This window comes from Paroedura picta, chromosome 1 (assembly GCF_049243985.1).
Source record: "Paroedura picta isolate Pp20150507F chromosome 1, Ppicta_v3.0, whole genome shotgun sequence".
Classification (NCBI taxonomy): Eukaryota; Metazoa; Chordata; class Lepidosauria; order Squamata; family Gekkonidae; genus Paroedura; species Paroedura picta.
Window position 1 is genome coordinate 143,159,445 of NC_135369.1, and position 22,370 is coordinate 143,181,814.

General features: G+C 41.7%; 1 protein-coding gene across 50 annotated transcripts in view; it reads right to left on the reverse strand.

Moving 5' to 3' along the window:
- Positions 1-22,370, reverse strand: part of RIMS1 (regulating synaptic membrane exocytosis 1) — a 354,394-nt gene that overhangs the window by 53,070 nt on the left and 278,954 nt on the right. For 41 of the 50 annotated variants that reach the window (XR_013226078.1, XM_077306856.1, XM_077306846.1 and 38 more), the window contains 2 exons: positions 8,865-8,977; positions 4,884-5,050 (listed from right to left, as the gene is read on the reverse strand). The exons of the other annotated variants lie outside the window; for them this stretch is intronic. Coding sequence is in view for 40 of the 41 variants with exons in the window: in XM_077306856.1 (XP_077162971.1) it covers positions 4,884-5,050; positions 8,865-8,977 (280 nt within the window). In the remaining variant the exon portion in view is untranslated. The remainder of the gene's footprint in view (positions 1-4,883; positions 5,051-8,864; positions 8,978-22,370) is intronic. 50 annotated transcript variants of the gene reach the window in all.

Consider the following 22,370-nt stretch of genomic DNA (forward strand, 5'->3'; position numbering starts at 1 on the left):
ATTTGAAGTGCATTTGGGGAGCTCGATGATCTTCCTTAGAAATGTTGACTGCACCCTTTCCAGTAGCATAACACTAGATGTTGGGGCTCCTGAAAAGGAGCCATATAGCAGCTGAGAAAGTATCTTGGCTCTGTAGAGCTCTAGGGCAGCTGGCAGAAAATATTTTCCCTTTGTTCAATGGAATTTGACAATGTTGCTAGCTGATCTTTGGGCTTGCTCAGCAGCATATTTAAAGTGAACAGTCCTGGCACATTAAGATTGTAATATAACTCCCAGGTACTTGAACTTACTGACTTCTTCAATTTTATAGTTGTCTAGTTTCCAAATTTTTGGTTTTGTCCTCTTGCCGAAAACCATGACCTTTGTCTGTCTCTGTCTCTCCCTCTCCCTTTCCCTGTGTGTCTTGGTGTGTCTCGCAGCAGAAGGCAGAGCAGGTAATTAGGGCTGGTTTGTAGGTGGGAAGGAGGGCTGGTGTGCAGTTTGGGGCAGCTCTCTGTCTCTGTCTCTCTCTGCTTCCCTAGCAGGAGGAGCGATAGGAGGGAATGAGGGCTCGTGTTTGGTCTGACAGGTCTCTGTGTGTCTCTCTGTCTCTGGTGTATCTGAGAGGAACATGGCTAGTGTCCAGGAAGGGAGGGTGGGAGCTGTAGGGGCAGGGCCAATTAGCAATGCTGGCTGCACCCTGATTGACCCTATTCTAACTTGGACAGCTGGACACATCCCACCCCCCAGGCTGTTTCACAAATATAGAGAGGAACCATGGATACGGATTTATCTTATTTATTCATATATTTGTATATATTTTTCTTATTCATCTATATACGTATTTATTTAATTTATTTTTATATTTGTATATATTTATCTGATTTATATATTGATTGGATGGATGGTCATTGCCTGAAAATGTAAGTGGGGTATCTTCACTTTGTTCCCCTTGCTACTATTTTGTTCCCACCATACACCGCAGTGCAATCCCACAAGCGATGTTCAGGAAGAATTTCACTGCTCCAAGCAATACAGCTGGCTGAATGCACAACTCCATGTTCAGGGAGGGGAAGGTTGTGTCAGACATTCTCCGGTCCCTCCACCCTCTGTGGCAAAGAGCACCCCCACTGGTGCTCAAGTGGCAGTGGAGAGGAGATTCTCTCCAGACCTCATGTGCCCTGCAGTCACCTGCTCACCCAGGGAAGTCTGAAATGGTTCTGCAGCCTTTCTCCCCAAATCCACCATCTGTAGGCAGTGCTTGGCACTCTTCAGGCCAGACTCCTTCTGCCCGGTTTTGACTTACCAAGGAGTAAAGGAGGTGGTGGTTTGCCCTCTACTGAGGAAAAGCTGCTCTGCATATCATATTCTCCCTCAGTGAATTTCAACACACAAAATAGAGGACTCCATAAATATTGAGTTCTACTCTACCAGGAAGTCCAGAATTGCAATGGACCGACAGCATATCTTTCTCTCTGGTAGGGATTCCAGTTGTCAGGCGGAACCCAGTTTCACAGCTTATTATCAAGTCACAGAGATCAGTTACCCTGGTGAAAATGACTGCTTTGGGGGATGGACTCTGTAGCATTATACTCCATTGAGGTCTCGTCCTATCCCAAATCCTGCCCACTCCTGGCTCCACCCCCAAAGCTTCCATGTATTTCCCAACCCAGTCCTGCAATCCAACTCTCTAGACACACTCATTCACAAGCATCTATTTTCCTTTATAGGTTGCTTAGGACTCGAGTACACCAAATGGCAGCTACCCACATTTGTATGTCCCTTTCCCTGATTAAGCTATCTTAACTTCTCAGACCCTAGAAGAACAATTGCTGAGAGATATCCACCCTACCATCAACAACTCTCAGTTAGTGATATCCAAGAACCTTCCTTAGGACATTACAATGTTGATCAGGGGTCTTCAACCTTTCGAAACTCAACACCCAGCTTTATGTCCCAGGAAACAGTATATGACTCACTAAGCTACAAGCATGTGACAGGAAGTCATGTGACATACAGCCACATGCTATCAGGCCATTTTATAGGAAGAGGAGGTGTCAAAGTTATGTTCTCATCAGAGTCAAGGTCAGGACTGTGGGATGCAGACCAAGACTGCCAGGGATAGGAAACACAAATTAACACCAGGAGGTATATAATTTAATGAAAAATCAAACCATCAAAGGACCTTCACATACCTCCCTCCCTGAAAAGGCTGTCCTTGCTTTTTCTCACTATTTCCCTATCTCTTCAGCCAATCAGGCTATCTGCCCCAAGGTTCCATGCCTGTGCCAGCCACGCAGAACCTTCATTTTCTTGAAATCAGAGTCCAGTGTTACTGGACTCTGATTTTATTGAGCTACTTCAGATCAACATGGCTATCCATTTGAATTTTCTTGGTTTAGCTTTCTCAGGGTGGGGGGCTTTATAGAAACATACAATGGAAGCTGGCTGCTTGGTAAAAGAAAGAAGGCAAATGAGATCTTTTATAAGGGGGAGGGTCTCTTTGGGTTGGATTCAATGAAGTACTTCCATGGATGAAATGTCTTCCACCCATTTAGTGAGACTTTTGTGGCTCCTCTCATCTACAACAGCCCCAAATGCCTCCTGAAATATTGGCCCTGGAAGAAAATGGATCCAGCATTTCTATCATGGATGATCAGTGAGGCACAAGGTATGTATTGAAGACCACTGAAACAGATGATTCAGCATGAACTTAACTTTTGATATAATTCACAAGTATAATTTATCCATTTTAAACTACATCCCTAAATCAAGGGGAAAATTTACACATATCTAGCTTTGTTGTAAACAACAACTACCATAGTATGTATCATCTTTTTGAAAACCTCTAAACTGGGTCCTCTGGTCATCCTTTTTCATAGATGAAGAGGTGGTTTTCATACCCACTTTTCACTATCCAAAACGAACCTCAAAGTAGCTTACAATCACCTTCCCTTCCTCTCCCCACATAGGTGAGGCTGTGACATAGGTGAGGCTGAGAGAGCTCTGAGAGAAACTGTTATGACAGAACAGCTCTAACAGTACTGTGACTATTCCAAAGTCACCCAGCTGGCTGGAGGAGTGGGGAATCAACCCCAGACTAGAAGCTGTTTCTCTTAGCCACTACATCCCATAAGGATAACATGTCACCTGACCCATGGAAGTGTTCTACTTTTGAGATAATCTTTAAGCCTCTTGCTAAAATAGAATCCAGGGAACACTGATTATATTTGAAAAACCTTTTGAAATAGTAATTGGTGTGGAATAATTTTTAATCTGAAAATAATGATTCATTTTCTCCTAAAAACTCTGAAATCTCTGGAACTGTGATCTAAACATTCACGATATTTGTGATATGACAAAATACTCCTATAATGTTTCAGACTTTGAACTGTCTCATCATGACAGAATGCACGTACCAAATTAATTCATAGTGGTACTAACACATTAATCAGCTTTTTCCAATGATCACTTACACAGACTCACTTTGAATGGGATTTGCTAGTTATGCAGTATGAGCACCAGAACACAAGAGATTAAGCCATATACCTTTCTGAGCATTACATTTAAGAACTGACTCGCATATTGGCTAAGTTATGAAACAAGTTTAAAGCTATCTTTCTGGGATGCCAGAGCCATAGAAAAATCAACTTTCAAAGACTTCCTGAAGACAGTTAATGAGAACAGGCTCTTGTGAAATCTTCTAAACATAACGAAGTGATGTATAGCCTATAACAGAGCTAGTTTGGTGTAGTGGTTAGGAGTGCGGACTTCTAATCTGGAGAGCCGGGTTCGATTTTGCACTCCCCCACATGCAACCAGCTGGGTGACCTTGGGCTCGCCACAGCACTGATAAATCTGTACTGACTAAGCAGTGATATCAGGATTCTCTCAGCCTCACCCACCTCACAGGGTGTCTGTTGTGGGGAGAGGAAAGGGAAGGTGACTGTAAGCCGCTTTGAGACTCCTTTGGGTAGAGAAAAGTGGCATATAAGAACGAACTCTTCTTCTTCTAATCTATACCTGCCTCTGTTCATGAACAAATATGGCTGTGGTGATCTGGGATCCCAGACATCTAAATATATTACTTCTGTTCAGTGCTGACTTTCTAACCAGCATTATTGTTATTATTAGGAAATAATATGAATACTACTTAGAAGCCACTTTCACATTAGTCTGCAGCTTCCATGAGTCTGAGGTAATATTTAAATGAGTCACCATTGTGGGTGGGGTCAATCTTGGATTTGTGTGATGATTTGATAGGCAAAATCAACTGAGTAACTGTTCATGGAAGATTGACCCAGGTGCCACTTAACTAATCCCAAGGAAATTTCAGAAAAATGGGAAACGCTGTGTCTTCTGAAGCAATATAAAGTTTTATAACTGATACAAACATTACATACTGTTAACTGAATTGCAACACAACAGTTGAACTTGCCTCATAACAACTACACTGTGATAAGGGTACTGTGGTACTGTTTATAAAGTATTTTTCTAAATAGATAATTAAGATTGCATTTATACCTCCAGTATTTATATCACAAAGTTTTCTACATTGTGGGCTCCTATAAAGTACCCAGCCAAATACAATTCCTCTTTAGGTATTTGCTAAAATTATTTTAATCTTACAGTTTTATAATGATAAGCTGTATGGAAGCCCTACTAGACCAAATGCCCACAGCTTTTCAGGTTCAAGTTTGTTTTGTTTACTATACTATTTCTAAGGACATCAGACTCCAAATAATAATAACAACAACAACAACAATAATAATAGCTGTTATTATTGTTGTTGTTGTTGTTATTTTGTAGCTGGGAAGTATCACTTGTATATTTTATAGAGAATTATACACAGCTACAATTTTCAAATTTCAATCCAAGAAGAACTGACTGTATTGCCAACTCACCTGATTCTGCCCCGAGGGTGCTCAGATTGCTCTGACATAAAGCTTGTGCTGCTGAGGCGTGAGGCACTGCTGGTGCGGGAAATGGCTGACACATCACTGACATCACTATCTGATGATCTGGCAGAGACGTTATCACAGCTTCTGTACTGATCTGTTTGCATGTTATACTAAAGATTAAAAGAGAAAGCATGAGTTCTCTTGACAGAATATGAAAAAAATAATAGACTCATCAAATTACAAATAACAGTTGTGCCACTGATAACTTCAGATACAACTTTTTGTTTGTTTTGTTTGTACCGAGTAGGCACTTTCATACACCCTTACCATTTCCAGGAATATTGAAAAGTCAAAAGTAAAACATTTTGTCAATTTTTCTGCTCTAAATACTCCTGTGTAAATAAAGAACATGTATGAAGACCCTCCATATATTTTTAAAAGATTAGTCAGTAGCATTTATGCCTAGCCAAACCACCATATGGTATTTCCATTCTTGAAGAAGTGAAAGAAATGATGATGCAATGGAAAAGGAGTGGGAAGGAATAGGTGAATCTGCTGCACTCCCCCATTGGCTCCTCCCATTCCCCCACTCTCAGAATTTCTGCTCAGAGCCCTGCCAGCAGAAAGTCGCTAAAGGAAGGTTGTTGCAAACAAAGGGATTCAGATATTCAAGGAGAAGAGGACTGTGTCCAATGCAACAGGGTCTACCCTCCAAAGCAGCTATTTTCTCCAGGGAAACTGATCTCTGTAGTCTGAAGTTGAGCTCTAATTCCAGGGGTCCCCAGGTCCCACCTGGAGGCTGGCATCGCTACATCTGTACACAGATGGGCACAGCCTGCACAAGGATTCCTTTCTTCTTGCCCTGGTAGCCATTGCTGACCTTGGGAAAATATATTCTTAAGTCTTGCTAGGATAGCCAGTTTCCAGGTAATGTATGAAGTTCTCACAAAGTGATCTCCATTTCTCTGAGGAGAATTGCTGGTTTGTACAGTGGGCTTTATGGTAGCTGAGATGAATGCTTTCTTGTTTTGCTTAGGCAAAGTAGTGCACATACAAAAATGAAACTAACTTCTTATTTAACAAACATTTTATTGTGATGCCATGCACACTGTAAACCTGTGATTTCTGAGGGTGTGTCAGGGAGGCATGGCCAGCTGGCATCACTTCTGGGGTTACTCAAAGTCTGAAGAATGCTGATTCTGTGAATTTAGGCAGTGGCTAAAAACATGAGATTGTGTCCATGCTTGGCTCTTGTAACTCTTTCTTGCATGCCCAGGAAAATGCCAATTGCCACTTTGGGGTCAGAAGTGAATTTCCTCCAGGCCAGACTGGCTTTTTTAGGGAGGGCATGGAATTGGGATCACCGTGAGTGGGCAGATAGTTGTGACTTTCCTGCATTCTGCAGTGGATAAGGCTAGATGACCCTAGAGGTCCCTTCCAACTCTATGATTCTATGATTCTACAGTAAATACAAACCCATAATGCCAGGGTGCTTCTCAGTGTCTGAAGAACTCAGGTGCTCATGGAAAAGGAGGGATATTATTTATAAAATATAAAATATAAAAATCAAGGAGGGGTATTGGTTATAATGTGGCTATCTCAATAAACAGACAAAAGAGCAGTGATAATTTTAAATGCTATATAAATGCATGAAGATCAGACTAAGATATTTTTGGTGAAATTTCTGCACCATGTAATAAACAGTGCTTGCACTGCCACTTTCAGATACTATTGGGTGACAACAGAAACCCTAAGAACCTACATAGATGAAGTATATTTGTGATTCCAAATGTCACAAATTGGTTGTGAATGCTAGTGGGGAACATTGAAGTCTATGCACACACATCTGAAGAGGTTCAGCTGACCCTTGCTGACTTGGATAAAGTCTGCTGAAGGTTCCACTATGATTGCCTGGTCCCCCTAGCAAGTGGCAGGCAGTGGGGGTATAGGGTTGTCAGTGCCAGAGCCCATTCCGCACACCTTGAATAATGCACTTTCAATGTGCTTTTGCAGCTGTATTTTCCTGTGCGGAACAAGAAAATCTGCCTCTAAAGTGTAGTGAAGGCACATTATATAATGTGTGCAGAATGGTTCCAGGTTGAGATACTCTTATAGATTTGGGGATGGAGACTGGAGAGGACAGAGACCTCAGTGGGGTTCATTCGTTACCTTTATTGGTATTTCATAGCATTACAGCATATCGAAAGAAGGATCAAGCAGCTGGAAATACATATGAACAGCAACAACAAAACAAATCACAATAGGATACGCTAAAAAACGGTTAGATCTAATTTTTAAAACTTCCACCAAAATTTTTGCAGCCGTAGACATAATTTCAGGTGAAAAGTCACTTAGTAAGTATTGAAATGCAGTTTTCCCTTTTACAAATCCTTTAGAAAGCAATAGAGGTATAAGAAATACTTTACAAGGAACCTCATGAACCTGGCAATCAAGAATGATGTGTTGTATTGAATCTGGTGAATTTGCAGAGCATAAACATAACCTCTCCTAAAGTGGAATCTTCAGATATTGCCCAGCTAGCACCTTAGCGGGGACAGCGTTCATCCTAGCCATCATGAAAGCTCGATGCTGGCAAGGGTTATCAAGGTTATAGAAATAATGAGCCATCTTTCCATGATGGATCTGTAAACCTAATTTGATAGGAGAATATATATGAGGTTGAGCCGGGAAAAAAATTGACTATTCAAGATCTAATAGTCTTTGTTTTAAAGCACAAAGGATAGCTGATTCATTTGAGAATAGAAAAAAGTCTACTGAAAATCCAATTTGGGTGATTTTGGACTCAATAACAGAAAACCAGTTGACACAGGGAGAGTCGTTTATTAAATGAAAAATTAAACAGCTTGACCCAGTTCTAATATGTATTTTAAGCCAATATTTAAAAGTTATGATCCAGAGATGCTGGCCCAGTTTGGTGCAAATAGCAGAATAAGGCACACATTTTGGGGCACCCAGGAGTTGTTGAAAGAAGTTTGCCTGGAGTTTTCCAACATTATTGTTCAATGCTTTTACCCAAATAGGTATGGCATATAATATTTGCAATGAGATTTTAGCATTAAATATTTTATTTCAGCAGGTACAAATTGATTGTCTTTAAGGAAATAAAATTGCTTAATTGGGCAGCTGAACATTTAGTATTGCTTGAATTCAGTGAGTTGACCAATTAAGATCCCAATAATAAGTAATAACCATAATTTCTTCCCACAAACCATTTCTTTGGTTTCCAGCTCCTATAGAACACTAGCACTTTGGATTTTGAGTAATTTGTAGTTAAAGAATTACTTTGACAATACTTACGAGAAAGATTTAAGTATCTTAGAAGGCCAACACTAGTGTAAGAAAGAAGGGTAGTATCAGCAGCATAAAGTAATAAGGAGACTGAGTGGCCACTGACAGATTCAAAATTTGGAGTCAAATAATTCAAGGATGGATTCGATGGCATAATATCCAGCCGAGGACTTTCCCCTCCAGAAACCCTGCTCTCCTCTGATTCTACCCCAAAATCTCAAATGTCACCTTTTATACTAACTGATGTGCCTGTTCATTTTCAGGAGTCTCGTTTGGTTCCAGCCTGTTTTACAGAAGCTGTGAGAGTTGAGAGTGATTGCTTTCCATGCTCAAAAATGAAAACTGTAAATCTTCCCCAAGGTTTGTTATGTACAAAGTAGACTGAACACAGAGTAAAAATGTTACATTTGAAAGCATGAAAAGGAGATGTTCATTTGCACATCTACCCTTTTCAGTTTCTTGCAGTGTCATGAATTATCTCTGATTTCAGTGACTTAGTTTCTCAGTGCCTGGGGAACAAATGATAATCTTGCTTTGCTCTGAAAGGACTTTCTCATCTATTGCAAAAAACAATATGGCTAAAAGTGATTTCACTACGAACCTCTGTATTAGATCATATTTTAACAAACATGTTTACTCTTCACTTTTCCAAAAATATTTTGATACTATTGTTACCTTGGTATATTGCTCACGTTCAAGTTCTTGACTAGAACCAGACCCTGTTGTCTGATTATAATGGTGCATTTTCATTTTCATCTGTCTTGTTCGCTCCTCCACTACTAAATTTGCTGAAAAACACATAATGAAAGCCTATTAAAAGATATGGAAACACTTTTGAAATAACAAATGGTTCAGATGCAATATTGACCGTATTTCAGCCTGAACAAGAAGTATTCAAACAAGCTGGATGCGAACAAAGGAATCTAATATAATTGCTTCACTAAGACAATTGCTTTAGTTTGACATATATCTGTAGCTTGCCTAGCAGAAGAGCATTTTGGTCTGCAAAGATGATGCAACTCAACATGTTTGGCTTAAATAAGGCCACAGCATTATTGGTCACCAGCAGGAGCATTGGCGGAGCATAAGAAGGACCCCCTTCCTGCAGTCAGCTGATTGCAAGAAGCCTGGCCCCAGAGGGGCCCTGGGGAGACTGTGCCAGGTCTTAGCCATGAAACATGGTTCCCCTAGCCTACTTGAACCCCCAGAGAAAGTGATCATTTTGGGAACCCACTGGGTGCAGCCCTCTGTTTGGTTCCCCCAGTCACTTGGCAATACGCGCCTGCTTGCCACCCCTGCCAGGTTGGGGCCAGCTCATAATTCACGCCACCTCTTATGGAGGCCCCTCAAATGTCATGTCTGGTGCAAAGGCTGCACTCTCCCAACCAGGTGCCATCTCATGCTGAAAATCACCAGCTGCGACAAGAACAAGATATAAACAACCCGGAAAACATACAGCTATAAAACATACAGTTCCCGAAACCTGTTGCCACTGTGTGGGTGAGTGAGTGGGACACTTGCAGTGGACACTCCGGTGAGGGAAGAGGCCAAGTTTGCACATCTGACACTTTTATAGCACTGTGAGCTTGAACCTCAGCCCCTCCCCTTTTGTTGTGAAAATGCCAGTGTGTCTGCAGGCAGGGCACTGCTTGCACACACCACCACCATGCATTGTCCTGTGGCCCGCTCCTTTGCCGCAGCAGAACAAGATTCCTCGGGGAGCATGGGGTCATTTTTGTGTAAGATATGAAAACCAAAAAAATCATATAAGCTTATTAATTATTCTTCAATAGTAATGAACAGTGTAGGCACAGAACTGTAGTGTTCCATGATTTGACCATTTAATATTTAATAGTAAAAGAGGGTGTAGATCAGTGACAAAGCATGTTTGCATGCAGAATTCAAATAAGTCTTTGGCATTTTCAGTAAAGGGATTCAAAGATAGAGGCTGTTAGGAGAACAAAACCTCCTTTGCCCAAGTTCAGACATTCAGAACTAAATGAACCAATGGATCACTCATATAGCTTCATATATTTAATATAACTCTCTGTGTTAGTATGTTCCTGTACTGAAAACAAAATGCTATCACAATGTGCTGAGTGAGTTCTAAGAAATCCTTGCACCATTTGCTGTATAACTGGTAAAACTGCAATTACTGGGGGGGATAGGGTTGTGCATTCAGTATAAATCAGGCCAAAGAAAAAATTTAAAAAACCCTTATCAGTATTTTTCACGTATTATTTAAATTGAATATAGATCAGATAATCTGATCAGCTATCAATATAGTTGAACCTGAGTAAAGCCAATTTTACCTGCTTTTAGTTGGATATGTTCAGTTATACCAAAGATTAGCCGAGGCTCTACACTGCCTCAGCTGGGGCTGGCTCCTTTTGCAGCTCAACTAAACTGCAACAAGAGTCAGTCCATGATCAGCCATGGTGGCTGGAGCTGAGAGCTGAGAGCTCACAGCCAGGTCTGTGTATGGTGGGGAGAGAACTCCCCATTGTATGCAGATCCCGGGACAGCTTCTCTTGTGGTGTGATTCAAACTGTGCCACAGGAGAAGTCCTCTCAGCCAGTGAGTTCTAAGAAATCCTTGCACCATTTGCTGTATAACTGGTTAAACTGCAATTACTGGGGGGGGGGGGGGATAGGGTTGTGCATTCAGTATAAATCAGGCCAAAGAAAAAATTTATAAGTACATGGAGTAATTTATCATCTGATTGCCAGAATTTTTATTATTTACCTTACATTTTCTCTATGTTACCAAAATTTTTCATCTTAATCCCCAAACTGAAGTTCATTGGCCATCAAAAGAGCAACTGTGTTAGATACTCTTATGACTTCTTTGATACTGTTGTGGAGTTTTTTAAAGATTTAAATGCTTTGCTTATTCATGAATTCAAAGAGATCAGGCGCAACGTGCTATGCATTAGAACTATTAGCAAAGTTCAATTGAATGAATTTTCATTTGCAAAGAAATGAGGCCGGTCTGATTGAGACCAAATCTGGCATTTCTACATCAGTTCAAAGCTAACTCTGTTCAAATGCAATATTGGCCATTGCGAGCTATTTCCAAGCCTGTCTGAGCTAGAAAAGAAAGGTGGGATACATGATGATGATCTGCATGGCTTTTGTGACTATTTGGATATGTTGCATGAAGAAGTGTCTGAGCAATATGAGGATTTTCTTTCAATGGAAAGTCAAGATTGGGTGATTTTCAAATACTGAGAAATTTGGGTTATTGAAGGAAGAACTAATTGCTGCTTGTTATATTTCCAACACCCTATTTGATAGAGCATAGTTTTTTGTGGTCATCCAACTTCTCTCCAAGCAAAGAAATCAAATCCAAATGACTAAATCTGATGATTTTTCTGCTGATTTTAAACTAGACATGGGGAAAACTGGTATCACTTCATCAAGCCTATCAATCACATTAAGAATTTTACTGTTATTATCTTCCTTGGTGGTTCAGGCAAATTGCTATTCTGAACAATGCTTTTTATAGGGTGGGATAGGGATCACTGGGGTATCAGGGATCTGGTATCAGGGATCAGGTGATCTGAAAAAGTATAGAAACCTTTAGTTTAACCCAAATTCTTCTTGGTAAAATTATTTGTGATCTGGTATTTGGAGAAAGACGTAGTGCCAGACGTATGTCTGTGAACAAGTTTCATTCATTCACTCAATTTATATACCACCCCTCACTATGATGTTTCAGGGCTGTGTACATAGAATCAGTAAGAACAAAATGCCCATTGAATTATTTTTAACAGTGAGAACAAATCATAACAATTTTAACAGTCAACATCAAACAAACTTGAGAGCATTGTATAGTTAAGTAACTGACGTAGTTAAGAGAGGAGAGACCAACCACTTATGGACTGCAGAGTTGCGCGACAAGGTTGGGTCCAGGCTGGAGGGAGGCATCCTGTTGTTGGCCTTCAGCCAAATGCCTAGTAGAAGAGCTCTGTTTTGCAAGACCTATGGACTATTTGAGCTCCGATAGGGCCTTGAACTTGTTTCACAACCTTAGGGCTATGGTTGCTGAGGCCAAGTGGACTTCTTTGGGGCCAGTGATCACCAAGCTGTTAGAGTGGAATTTCATGCATATGTAGCACCAAGGGAGAGGAGAATGGACAGAATTGTAAGAAATAGTAAGGGACTTCAAGGGCTGAAGTTTAAGGTATATGTAGTGACTTTAGTTTTGAATGGAAGTTTTCAGGAGTAGTTCTGATTAGGGTTGTGTGATTCGGCCGCTTTGGCAGCCGTTTCCTCTGGCCGCAGCCAGCGCTGCGCCGCGCCGCGCCGCAGGGGGGGGAGGGCAGTGCCGGCAGCGGCGTGACAGCGGGCGCAACCACGCAGGCGCGGAATTCCGCTGGCTGCGCCCAGCAGGAACGGCTGCTTTGGCGGCCAAATCGCACAACCCTAGTTCTGATATTAGCAGATACATGGAATGGATTAAGATCCTGCTAGTTGGGGAGTAGAATATCACTGCTATTCTTTCTTAATTCCTATTTATTTTCTAGTTGCAAGAATACTAAGAAACATAAACATCAAAACCATTCTTTGCCACACATTTTCTGCAGCACATGCTTCCTTGAAAGTCAGTCCCACTCTGCTGAATGAGACCTATTCCCTAGTAAGTGGGCATAGGTTTGCAGACCAAAACATTGTTGCTCCAATCCAAAGGAATGCATATAAAGCAGTTGGACCGTTCACATGGCATCTTTGCTGGACAGGTTTTTGCTCTGGATGCTATGATTACCAGAAAAACCTAAAATGAAGATATTCATAAATCTTTCCTCAGAAAAAGGACAAGTGTGTTCCTAAATGGGAGACACCAGGATCAAGACATAGTTTGTATATAAAGAAAGGCAAAAAAAAAAAGACCCTCTGAAGAATAGAACTTTTATTATTCTGTTCCAGTGCAATCTATTGACCACCCCAACCCAACCCCAATGCTGATCCCATTGCAAATAGTTTTTTATAAAGCCAGGAGAGGTGCAGAGAAAAGAGTGATTTGGGGTAGCGGGGGGGGGGGTCACATCCACTCTTATTTTGGCCTAGATGTGTGGTGCTGCTGCAGCCCATGACCCAGTCTTCACATGAGTAGTGAAGAAGTTAGTCTTGTAAAATACCCAAAACTAAATAAGTGTACACCTTCAGAATATGTTCTTCCATTTAATTTTTTCATGAGAATATATAAACATTTATGTCCAAATAGCACCCAGAGCAAGTAGGTAAGTATTATGACTTTAGACCCCAGTCTTTAAAATAAAGGTAAATAACTTTCACTTTTACAGAGGTTCTGCCATCAAAAAACATTGTGATCTTTTAACTAGATGATGCTGTTTAGAAGCATCTGAATGAACATATATATTACCTGAACAACACAGGCTGTCATATATTGCCTGTACAACACAGGGACTCTGAAGGCCACAGCTGACCCAGGTGCACTGCCCTGGCCAAACACTCTCCTGTTGCTGGCTGGACACCCAGCCAGCGAAGATCTTGCTGGGAATCGAGGCAAGCCCAATCCTTCAGATGATGGCCAGCCTGGTCCCACCCAGGCAGCTACCTAGTCCTACATGCCAGCTTATGTGAAGCAATTGCTTTAGAATGCTTTGGGCTGATCCTGCGTAGAGCAGGGGGTTGGACTAGATGGCCTGTATGGCCCCTTCCAACTCCATGATTCTATGATTCTATCATTCTAATAGGACAAGACTCCATCTAGCCAGAGGACATTCCAGAGTGGGAGCAATAGCGTGCAAATCTGACAGCTGTCAGAACACTGTCTAGATGGGACCCAGGTGCAGCTCCTTCCTCAGATGAGGATTAAGCTCAATTACAAGTCCTATGGCTAAAGTCCTATGGCTCCGTGGATGCAATGTATGCATTTCCTGCCCGTCTAACTTAATGCTCAGTTCACCACAGCAAAGCTCTGCTCAACTGACTTTTCGTTCCTGACTTTGGCTCTGTTTTCTGACTTCATCCTTGGTTCCTAACATTGGCCTGCTCTTCAGTTCCATTCCTGGCTCTCGACACCAGTCCAGCTTTCAACTGCTCTTGGCAACTCAACCACGGTATTGCTTCAGCATTCTCTCTGGCAAATGACCCTAGCCCGGCTCTGACTTCGCTCCCTGTCCTGCCCTCCTTGGTGAACTTTCTCCCTCAGCTTTAGACTCTTTGGACTGGACTTGGACTTTGAGTTTGTCTATTTGATTTGGTCTTGATTTCCTGGCTGAGGATGTAATTAACCATTACCTGGTGTGTGGCCTGGCAGGGCAGCACAGAGGCAGTAACCTAAATTTTGTAAAAGCTTATTCTGAGGACCTTGCCATTTATGCAGGGTCAGAAAATGGGACTGTAACCTGCAGTCTCACTGATCATTGTTGTTGTTAGCTGCGAAGTTGTGTCTGACCCATTGCGACCCCATGGACAATGATCCTCCAGGCCTTCCTGTCCTCTACCATTCCCCAGAGTCCATTTAAGTTTGCACCTACTGCTTCAGTGACTCCAGCCAGCCACCTCATTCTCTGTCGTTCCCTTCTTCTTTTGCCCTCAATCGCTCCCAGCATTAGGCTCTTCTCCAGGGAGTCCTTCCTTCTCATGAGGTGGCCAAAGTATTTGAGTTTCATCTTCAGGATCTGGCCTTCTAAGGAACAGTCAGGGCTGATCTCCTCTAGGACTGACCGGTTTGTTTGCCTTGCAGTCCAAGGGACTCGCAAGAGTCTTCTCCAGCACCAGAGTTCAAAAGCCTCAATTCTTTGATGCTTGGCCTTCCTTATGATCCATCTTTCACAGCCATACATTGCAACTGGGAAGACCATAGCCTTGACTAAATGCACTTTTGTTGGCAGGGTGATGTCTCTGCTTTTTAGGATGCTGTCTAGATTTGCCATAGCTTTCCTCCCCAGGAGCAAGCGTCTTTTAATTTCTTTGCTGCAGCCCCCATCTGCAGTGATCTTGGAACCCAGGAAAATAAAATCTGTTACTACCTCCATTTCTTCCCCATCTATTTGCCAGGATTTGAGAGGGCCGGATGCCATGATCTTCGTTTTCTTGATGTTGAGTTTCAAGCCAACTTTTGGACTTTCCTCCTTTACACACATCAACAGGCTCTTTCGTTCCTCTTCACTTTCTGCTGAGTGATGTCATCTGCATATCTGAGGTTGATATTTCTCCCTGCAATCTTGATCCCAATTTGTGACTCATCTAACCCCGCCTTTCTCATGATGTGCTCCACATACAAGTTAAATAGGCAAGGCAACAGTTTACAGCCTTGCTGAACTCACTGATCATATACTGTTGCTAAGTCTTCAAGCCCTTCAGATGTTCATATATGGAATACCTGCTTGCATAGCAACTAGTTGTAATACTTTAACCTCCTCAGTTCTGAACTGGGAGGTCAGTTGTGATTTGTGCTTATATTTGATGAATTTCATTTACAGACCTGATGCAAATTAGATTCCCATGAATAAAGCTGAAACTATTTGCAGTGGACAGAATGCTAGGAAGTGAAAGGTTAAAAATCTTTACTAGGCAGAGAGCCAGAGCTCTGAGTGCTCTGATTGGCTAGCAGCAGCAGAGAGGGAGATGATATACTAGCTGATTCAAGGTGGATTCTGGTTCAGAGAGCAGTCTGATAGAAGCCTCACCTGACCATTTGCCCTGAGGAGAAACTTTAGTTAGATAACTGAATTTACTGAAAACTAATCTACACAGTCTTTGGAGAACTGGCGCAGATATTTGGCAGAGGGAATTTGGGCAGTAAGGTGATAACTCTTCTAAGGAGAGGAGAATCCCTGCACAGAAAAGGGGAAATCCAGTATGAGGAGTTCCTCAAACTTGTGTGAGAGAATGTGCTTTAGACTCCTCAACAGTAACAGAGAAATTTACTTCTAATAAGGAAAAGGTGGTGGTATCAGCAGACAGAATGCCTGTCCTAGAAGCTAAGGGAGTTCAGTAGAACTTAGACAGGCCAAAGAAAAACAAACACATTTTACGATAAACATAGTAATTGAGCCTTTCAGAGTAAAGAAAATACTAAGATAGAAAATCTAAAACTCTCAAAGCCTAACAAAGAACTCTAAACTGTAAAACAACTTATTTGTACAATAAGCTTAATTTCATCACTCCATCAAGCCTTCCCTCTTTGTAAAATAAAATATTCTATTTGTTTGTTAAAAATGCTTCAATGCTATTCTGATAAAGGTTAAATAAAAGAGGCCCCTGCACCTTACCCAAAGGTTCCAAAGCTGAGTTAAAGCCATCTAATAGTGATGGGGTGGGACAGTGAGCTTGATTTTAAAATAAACCATGCTGCAAGGGCAGCTCAATCTGTGTGAGTAGAAAGTTCGGTTTTGGAGAAAAAAGTTTACCTTAGAGTTATGCGAAGGTCCATCAATACCACCTTTCTCTGGAAGAAGAGCAAGGCTGTAACGTACAGTCTTAACAACCTGTTGATTTCAGAGGGTTTTTTTCCCAATAACATTAATAGAATTCTCCTGCAAGTTAATAGACGAATGGAAATTCATACCATGTTTATGGTATGACTACCAGCTAACTATTTATCTAAGCTTTGCTGTATTTGTCTGAAGGATAATTAGAGATAATTTAGACACTGGACACTGAGGTTTTCTATGAGTTGTACTTCTCCTGGTGTAGTGGTTAAGAGTGGTGGCCTCTGATCTGGAGAACTGGGTTTGATTTCCCCACTCCTCCAAATACAGCCAGTTGGGTGACCTTGGGCCAGTCACAGTTCTTGCAGAGCTCTCTCAGCCTCACCTCAGTCTGTAGAGGGAAGGTGATTGTAAGGTGCTTTGAGACTGCTTTGGGTAGTAAAAAGCAGGATACAAAACAAAACAAATAACCCCAGCTCTTCTCTCATCTTCATCTATAATTCCAGAAAGGTTGCTGTGGAAATCTGCCTGCTACAGGAAAATAAAATGTGAGTCCAGTGACATATTAAAGATTGATACAAATTGTTCCCCTTTATGCTTTGAGTTCGCTTCCTCAGATGCAACCAATTGTACATTCACTTGGTTAATGTGTCTGTATTCAAAACTGAAATGCAGGTGCAGAGTTGGGGAGGAGATGCTGGAGATTGGTTTAAAAAAGGATCCAATAAAAAGAGTAATAAGTTCAATTAGAATTGTGAAGGGCATCGACTTATTGTTGTCAGATAGACAAGATAAGATTTACAAAAACTCTAGAGAAAATAAACACATACGGTAAAATATTGCACAGATATTCCTGAACCAACTGACATTATTAAGCTTCAAGTTCTCGCTGGACTTTTATTTTAGTTACCTACAGTGATATTCTAGGCATGCAGTTATGATCCATAGCTTAGCAGAGGAGGAAGATACATAGAAAACAAAGATAAGTTTTAGAAGTGATCTGCTCCTTCTTGAAGTTATTCAGCGGACAACTTTCAAAGCAGAGTAGCCAAGTCCATTGAAAGAAATGTTTTCAGAAACCCTAAAAATATAAACACTAACTTACAACCACATTAGTGGAGAACCATAAAACACAAAGAAACTTGAATTTACCTCGAGGCATCCCAACTTCCTCTAAATAGTAGAGCTTTGAAACTACAGAGAAAAAAGCTATATTTCTGTTTCTCCTTTGCTTTTTAAACAACTCATTCCTCATTCTTGTAAGATTAGTTGGAATGTTACTGGCTGTTACTGAAGGAGAACAGCTCATAGTGAAGTAGCAAGTTGGCTACACTTTTAGTTGCTTCCAGGGGCACACCTGACAAATGGGACATATATGTAAACAGTATAACTGAGAATTTAGGGGTGGCTTTTCCAATCTAGGAATATTATCTCTTCAAAAACTAACTGGAATTATTTTGGGTACTATACAACTAACTGTTGCTTCTACAAAGGAGAGCATGGAAATTTTGTAATGTCTCATGAAGGAAATAGGTAGAGCTGTTGGCAAAGTTTGAGTATACAGAGAGAGCAAAGCACCAGGCTGCTTAAAGAATAATTTTAAAAAAATAGAAGAGAAACAATGACCTATAAAAAGAGAGCGATAGAGACATAACTAACTGTTAGCGGTTGTCTACCTGAAGCTACGTTACAGGACTTTCCAAAAAGTTCTAGAACAACAGCTTCAGAAAACTGTAATATCTCTTGTAGAATGTAGCCTATTATAGAGCAAAAGAGGAGTTACAGTTTCTTTTAAACATCCAAAGCACAGAGATCTATTTTTCAATGGCTGACTATAATCATGAATTCTGACGAAGAGTGCTTGCACTCAAAAGCTCACCCCTTGAATAAATCTTTGTTGGACTTAAAGGTGCTACTGGACTCTGATTTTATTTTCTATACTTTGAAGCTGGTAAAGAATTTACTATTGGGAGGAAGGCAGACTATATATATACTGTCCCCTTTCTTCATTTACTCCATTGGTTACCTATCATTACTGGGCTCAAATCAAGAGCCCAGTTATCACCTACAAAGGCCTTCGTGGACTTGGACCCACATATCTGCAGGACCATCTCATCTGCTATGCTATGCTGAATCTACTTCCTTTGTCTGAATAAAGTCTTCTAAAGATAGAACCCTGAAAAAGTTAGGATTTATTTATTTTATTTATTTATAGTCTGTCCTTCTCTCTTGGACTCAAGCAGATTACACAGAATGAGTCAATACAATTAATAGAATTGGACATTCAGTGAACAATGCAATAGGAATTAGGATTGTAGAACTAACTGGAAGTCTAAAAACAGAATTGAAGCAAAGCATAAATATTAAATGATGCAAAAATTAGATAGTGGGATCCTAGTTTCAGCAAGTTATCCACAATACTATAGATCACAGTTCCTAAGTGATCACAGTAATTTCCTAAAACAGTGTGTATAGCCTGCACAGAGATGCCTTCTTGAATAATTCATATTTGCATAGTTTGCAGAAAGCCAGGATAGTGTGAGTCACTTTAATCTCCTCAGGCAGGTTGTTCCAGGGAACCACAACAGAGAAAGCAGTGCATGGCAGTTGTTGATTTTGTCCATTTGTAAGTTGACATTTGCAGAAAACCCTACTCCATTGAGTGGGGCTGTCATGATGGAGGGTAGAGGAAGAGGCAGTCTCACAGTTTATGAAAGTCCAAGTTTATGAAAGACTTTGTATGTGATAGTGAATACCTTAAATCGAGCCTAGTAACTGATAGGCAGCCACACCATTCTAATTATATCCCACACTCCTTTTAGCCAGTCTTTATTAGTAATATGCTCTATCTAGCTCCTGATAATAGCCAAACCATGGCATTCAGCACCAATTGGACCTTCCAAATTGATTTTGAGGGGAGATCAATATACAGTACATTACAGTAGTCTAGTCTTGATCTTACTATGTCATTGATCAAGGTAGCTAGATCACCGATAGGGCTAGGCTGAGTTGGAAGTTTGTTGTTGTTGTTGTTGTTGTTTTTTGCTGCTGCTGCTGCTGCTACTGCAGCAGCGTTAACTTGCTTTTCCAGTAATAACATTGGGTCCTGTATAATCCCAAGGCTAACTGAGTCAGTAAGGGTCAGTTGGAAAGGGATAAGTGGGGAGCACAGTATCCCTTCCCAACCAACATTTCCTCTATCTTTTCAGGGTTTAATTTCAAATTGCCCCCCATTAGCCAATTTAACACAACAGCCAACAAATGATTTAAGACCTCTACCACATCACCAGGTTATTTGAATAAGAATATATAGAGCTGAGTACCATCCAACTGCAAAACTACGAAGTCCTAAGGGCTTAGAGAGAAAATTGTGGTATAGAATTATTCCTTGTTGAACTCCACACTGATGACAACAGACTCCAATAGCAACCCTTTGAGTCTGATCTGAGAAGAATGATTAGAATCACTTCATTTTGAATTCCTGATACTTCTGCCTCCAAGGACCTCAACAAGATGGTATAATCTGTTGTTTCAAATGCTGCAGTTAAATTCAGTAATAGCAATGAGACTCAGGTAGAGGCCATCAACTAAAGCTAGCAGAGTTGTGTCTGTCCCATAACTCAGCCTAAAAACAGACTGAAAAGGCTATAGAGAGCAAATGAGTTATCTAAGAAGACCTGGAGTTGGTCCATTACAGCTATCTCAACCGCTTCATTAAGAAAATGCAGGTTAGAGACTAGGAAATGTAGAGACCGTTTGTTGTAGATAGATAGCCATCTCTTTAAATGACTAAGGGACATTGCCCTGACTTAGTGATTGATTTATAACAGATACTTAGAGTTTGCTGATGAGGCCCTTTCATGATTTTAGCAGCCAGGAGGGATCCAGAGTACAAGTAGTAGCCTTTACCAACCCCTGATCCTGTCAACTTCCATAATGAAAACTAGAACAAAACAATTGATAGCTGCTTGTGCGTGTGCATTATCTGTTGTGGTTCCTGCTTGGTGGAATGGCAAGCCTATGGAGTTAGGTCCCATACAGATTGTATAAAATACAGTTGTTCATATAAAGGGAACAGGACTCTAGTCTGTTTCACAGTTTTGTATGATTTATTTATTGTATATTTATTTATTGACGTTATCCACTGCCACTCCCAAAACCAGTCCAGCTCGTGGTGGTTTACAATAAAAGAATAGAACCTCATAAAACAGAAACAACAAAAGTGCTTGAGGGCAGGGGAGAAAAATCTATAATCCTCCCCCTCCCCCAACCATAGCCAGTAATGCCAGGACACACTGGTCCCCAATATCCACCATCATCCTCAGGAGAGGTATCTCTCCCCAGCTGACCAAAGGCTGTGCCTCTACAGGGCTCTGCAAGGGCCTATATAGGGTGGGACCTGATCTTCCTGTCCTCAATCAAATTCCTGGCAAAACAGCTCCATCTTATAGGCCCTGCGGAACGGAACATTGACAGCTCAGTGAGGGCCTTTAGCTCTTCTGGGAACTCATTCCTCCAGGTCAAGGCCAGGACTGAAAAAGCCCTGGCCCTGGTCAAGGCAAGGTGTGCCTCTTGGGGGCCGGGGATAACCAGCAGATTCACACTTGCAGAGCGAAGAGACCTGCGGGGGGCAGTCCTTCAGATATGCAGGGCCCAGGCTGCGGATAGTCATAAAGGGAAGAACCAAAACCTTGAACCTGATAACCAGTGCAGCTGCCTCAGTATAGGCTGGACATGGGACCTCCAAGATGATCTCATGAGAACCCTAACAGCTGCATTTTGCACCAACTGCAATTTTTGGGTCAGAGACAAGGGAAGGCCAACATAGAGCAAGTTACAGAAGTCTAATCTGGAAGTGACTGTTGCATGGATCACCATGACCAAGTGTTCTGGGGAAAGATGGGCTGCTAGTAGCCTACCTTGGCGCAAATGGTTAAACACTGTGTGAGCTACCTTCATGATCTGATCCACCATAGACAAGGAGGCATCAAAGATCACCCCCAAATTCCTGGCCACAGGCACAGCCATGAGCTGCACTCCATCCAGGAAGGGGAGGTGCACTTCCTGGTCATGACCCCTTTTACCCAGCTATAGGACCTCTGTCTTGGAGGAATTGAGTTTCAGGTGACTATTCTTGAGCCATCCAGACACAGCTTCAGACTTCTGGAAAATGTTTCTGGAGTGGGGGGGGAGGGGAGTCCATCTATCCATCTATCATGAGAAAGAGCTGAGTATTATCAATGTACTGATGATAGCCCAGCCCAAAGCCCCAGACCAGCTGTGCCAGAAGGCACATATGAATGATGAAAAGCATGGGGAAGAGGAATCCCCCAGTGGAACCCCACAGGGGAGTGTAAAGGGGCCAGACAACTCTTCCCCCACTGCCACCCTTTGTGTCCAGTGCTAGAGGAAAGATACCAGACCAGCCACCATAAGGCTGTTCCCCTAAATCCAGTTACGGTGAGGCAGTGGGCTAACAACTCGTTGTGAGGCCGACAGATTGAGAAGCACAAGGATAGCCGATCCCCATGGTGAAAGATATCATCCATCAGGGCAACCAATGCAGTCTCTACCCTGTGGCCAGGATGGAAGCCTGACTGGTATGGGTCAAGGGCCAAAGTTTTGTCCAAGAAAGCCAGGAGATGGTTCACAGTGGCCCTCTCAACTACTGTACCCAGAAATGTGAGGAGCAAGTCTGGGAAGTAATTGGCGGGGTCCCATGGCTCCAGATTTTTTTTTCAGGAGAGGGCAGACCACTGCCTCCTTCAGCCCTTCAG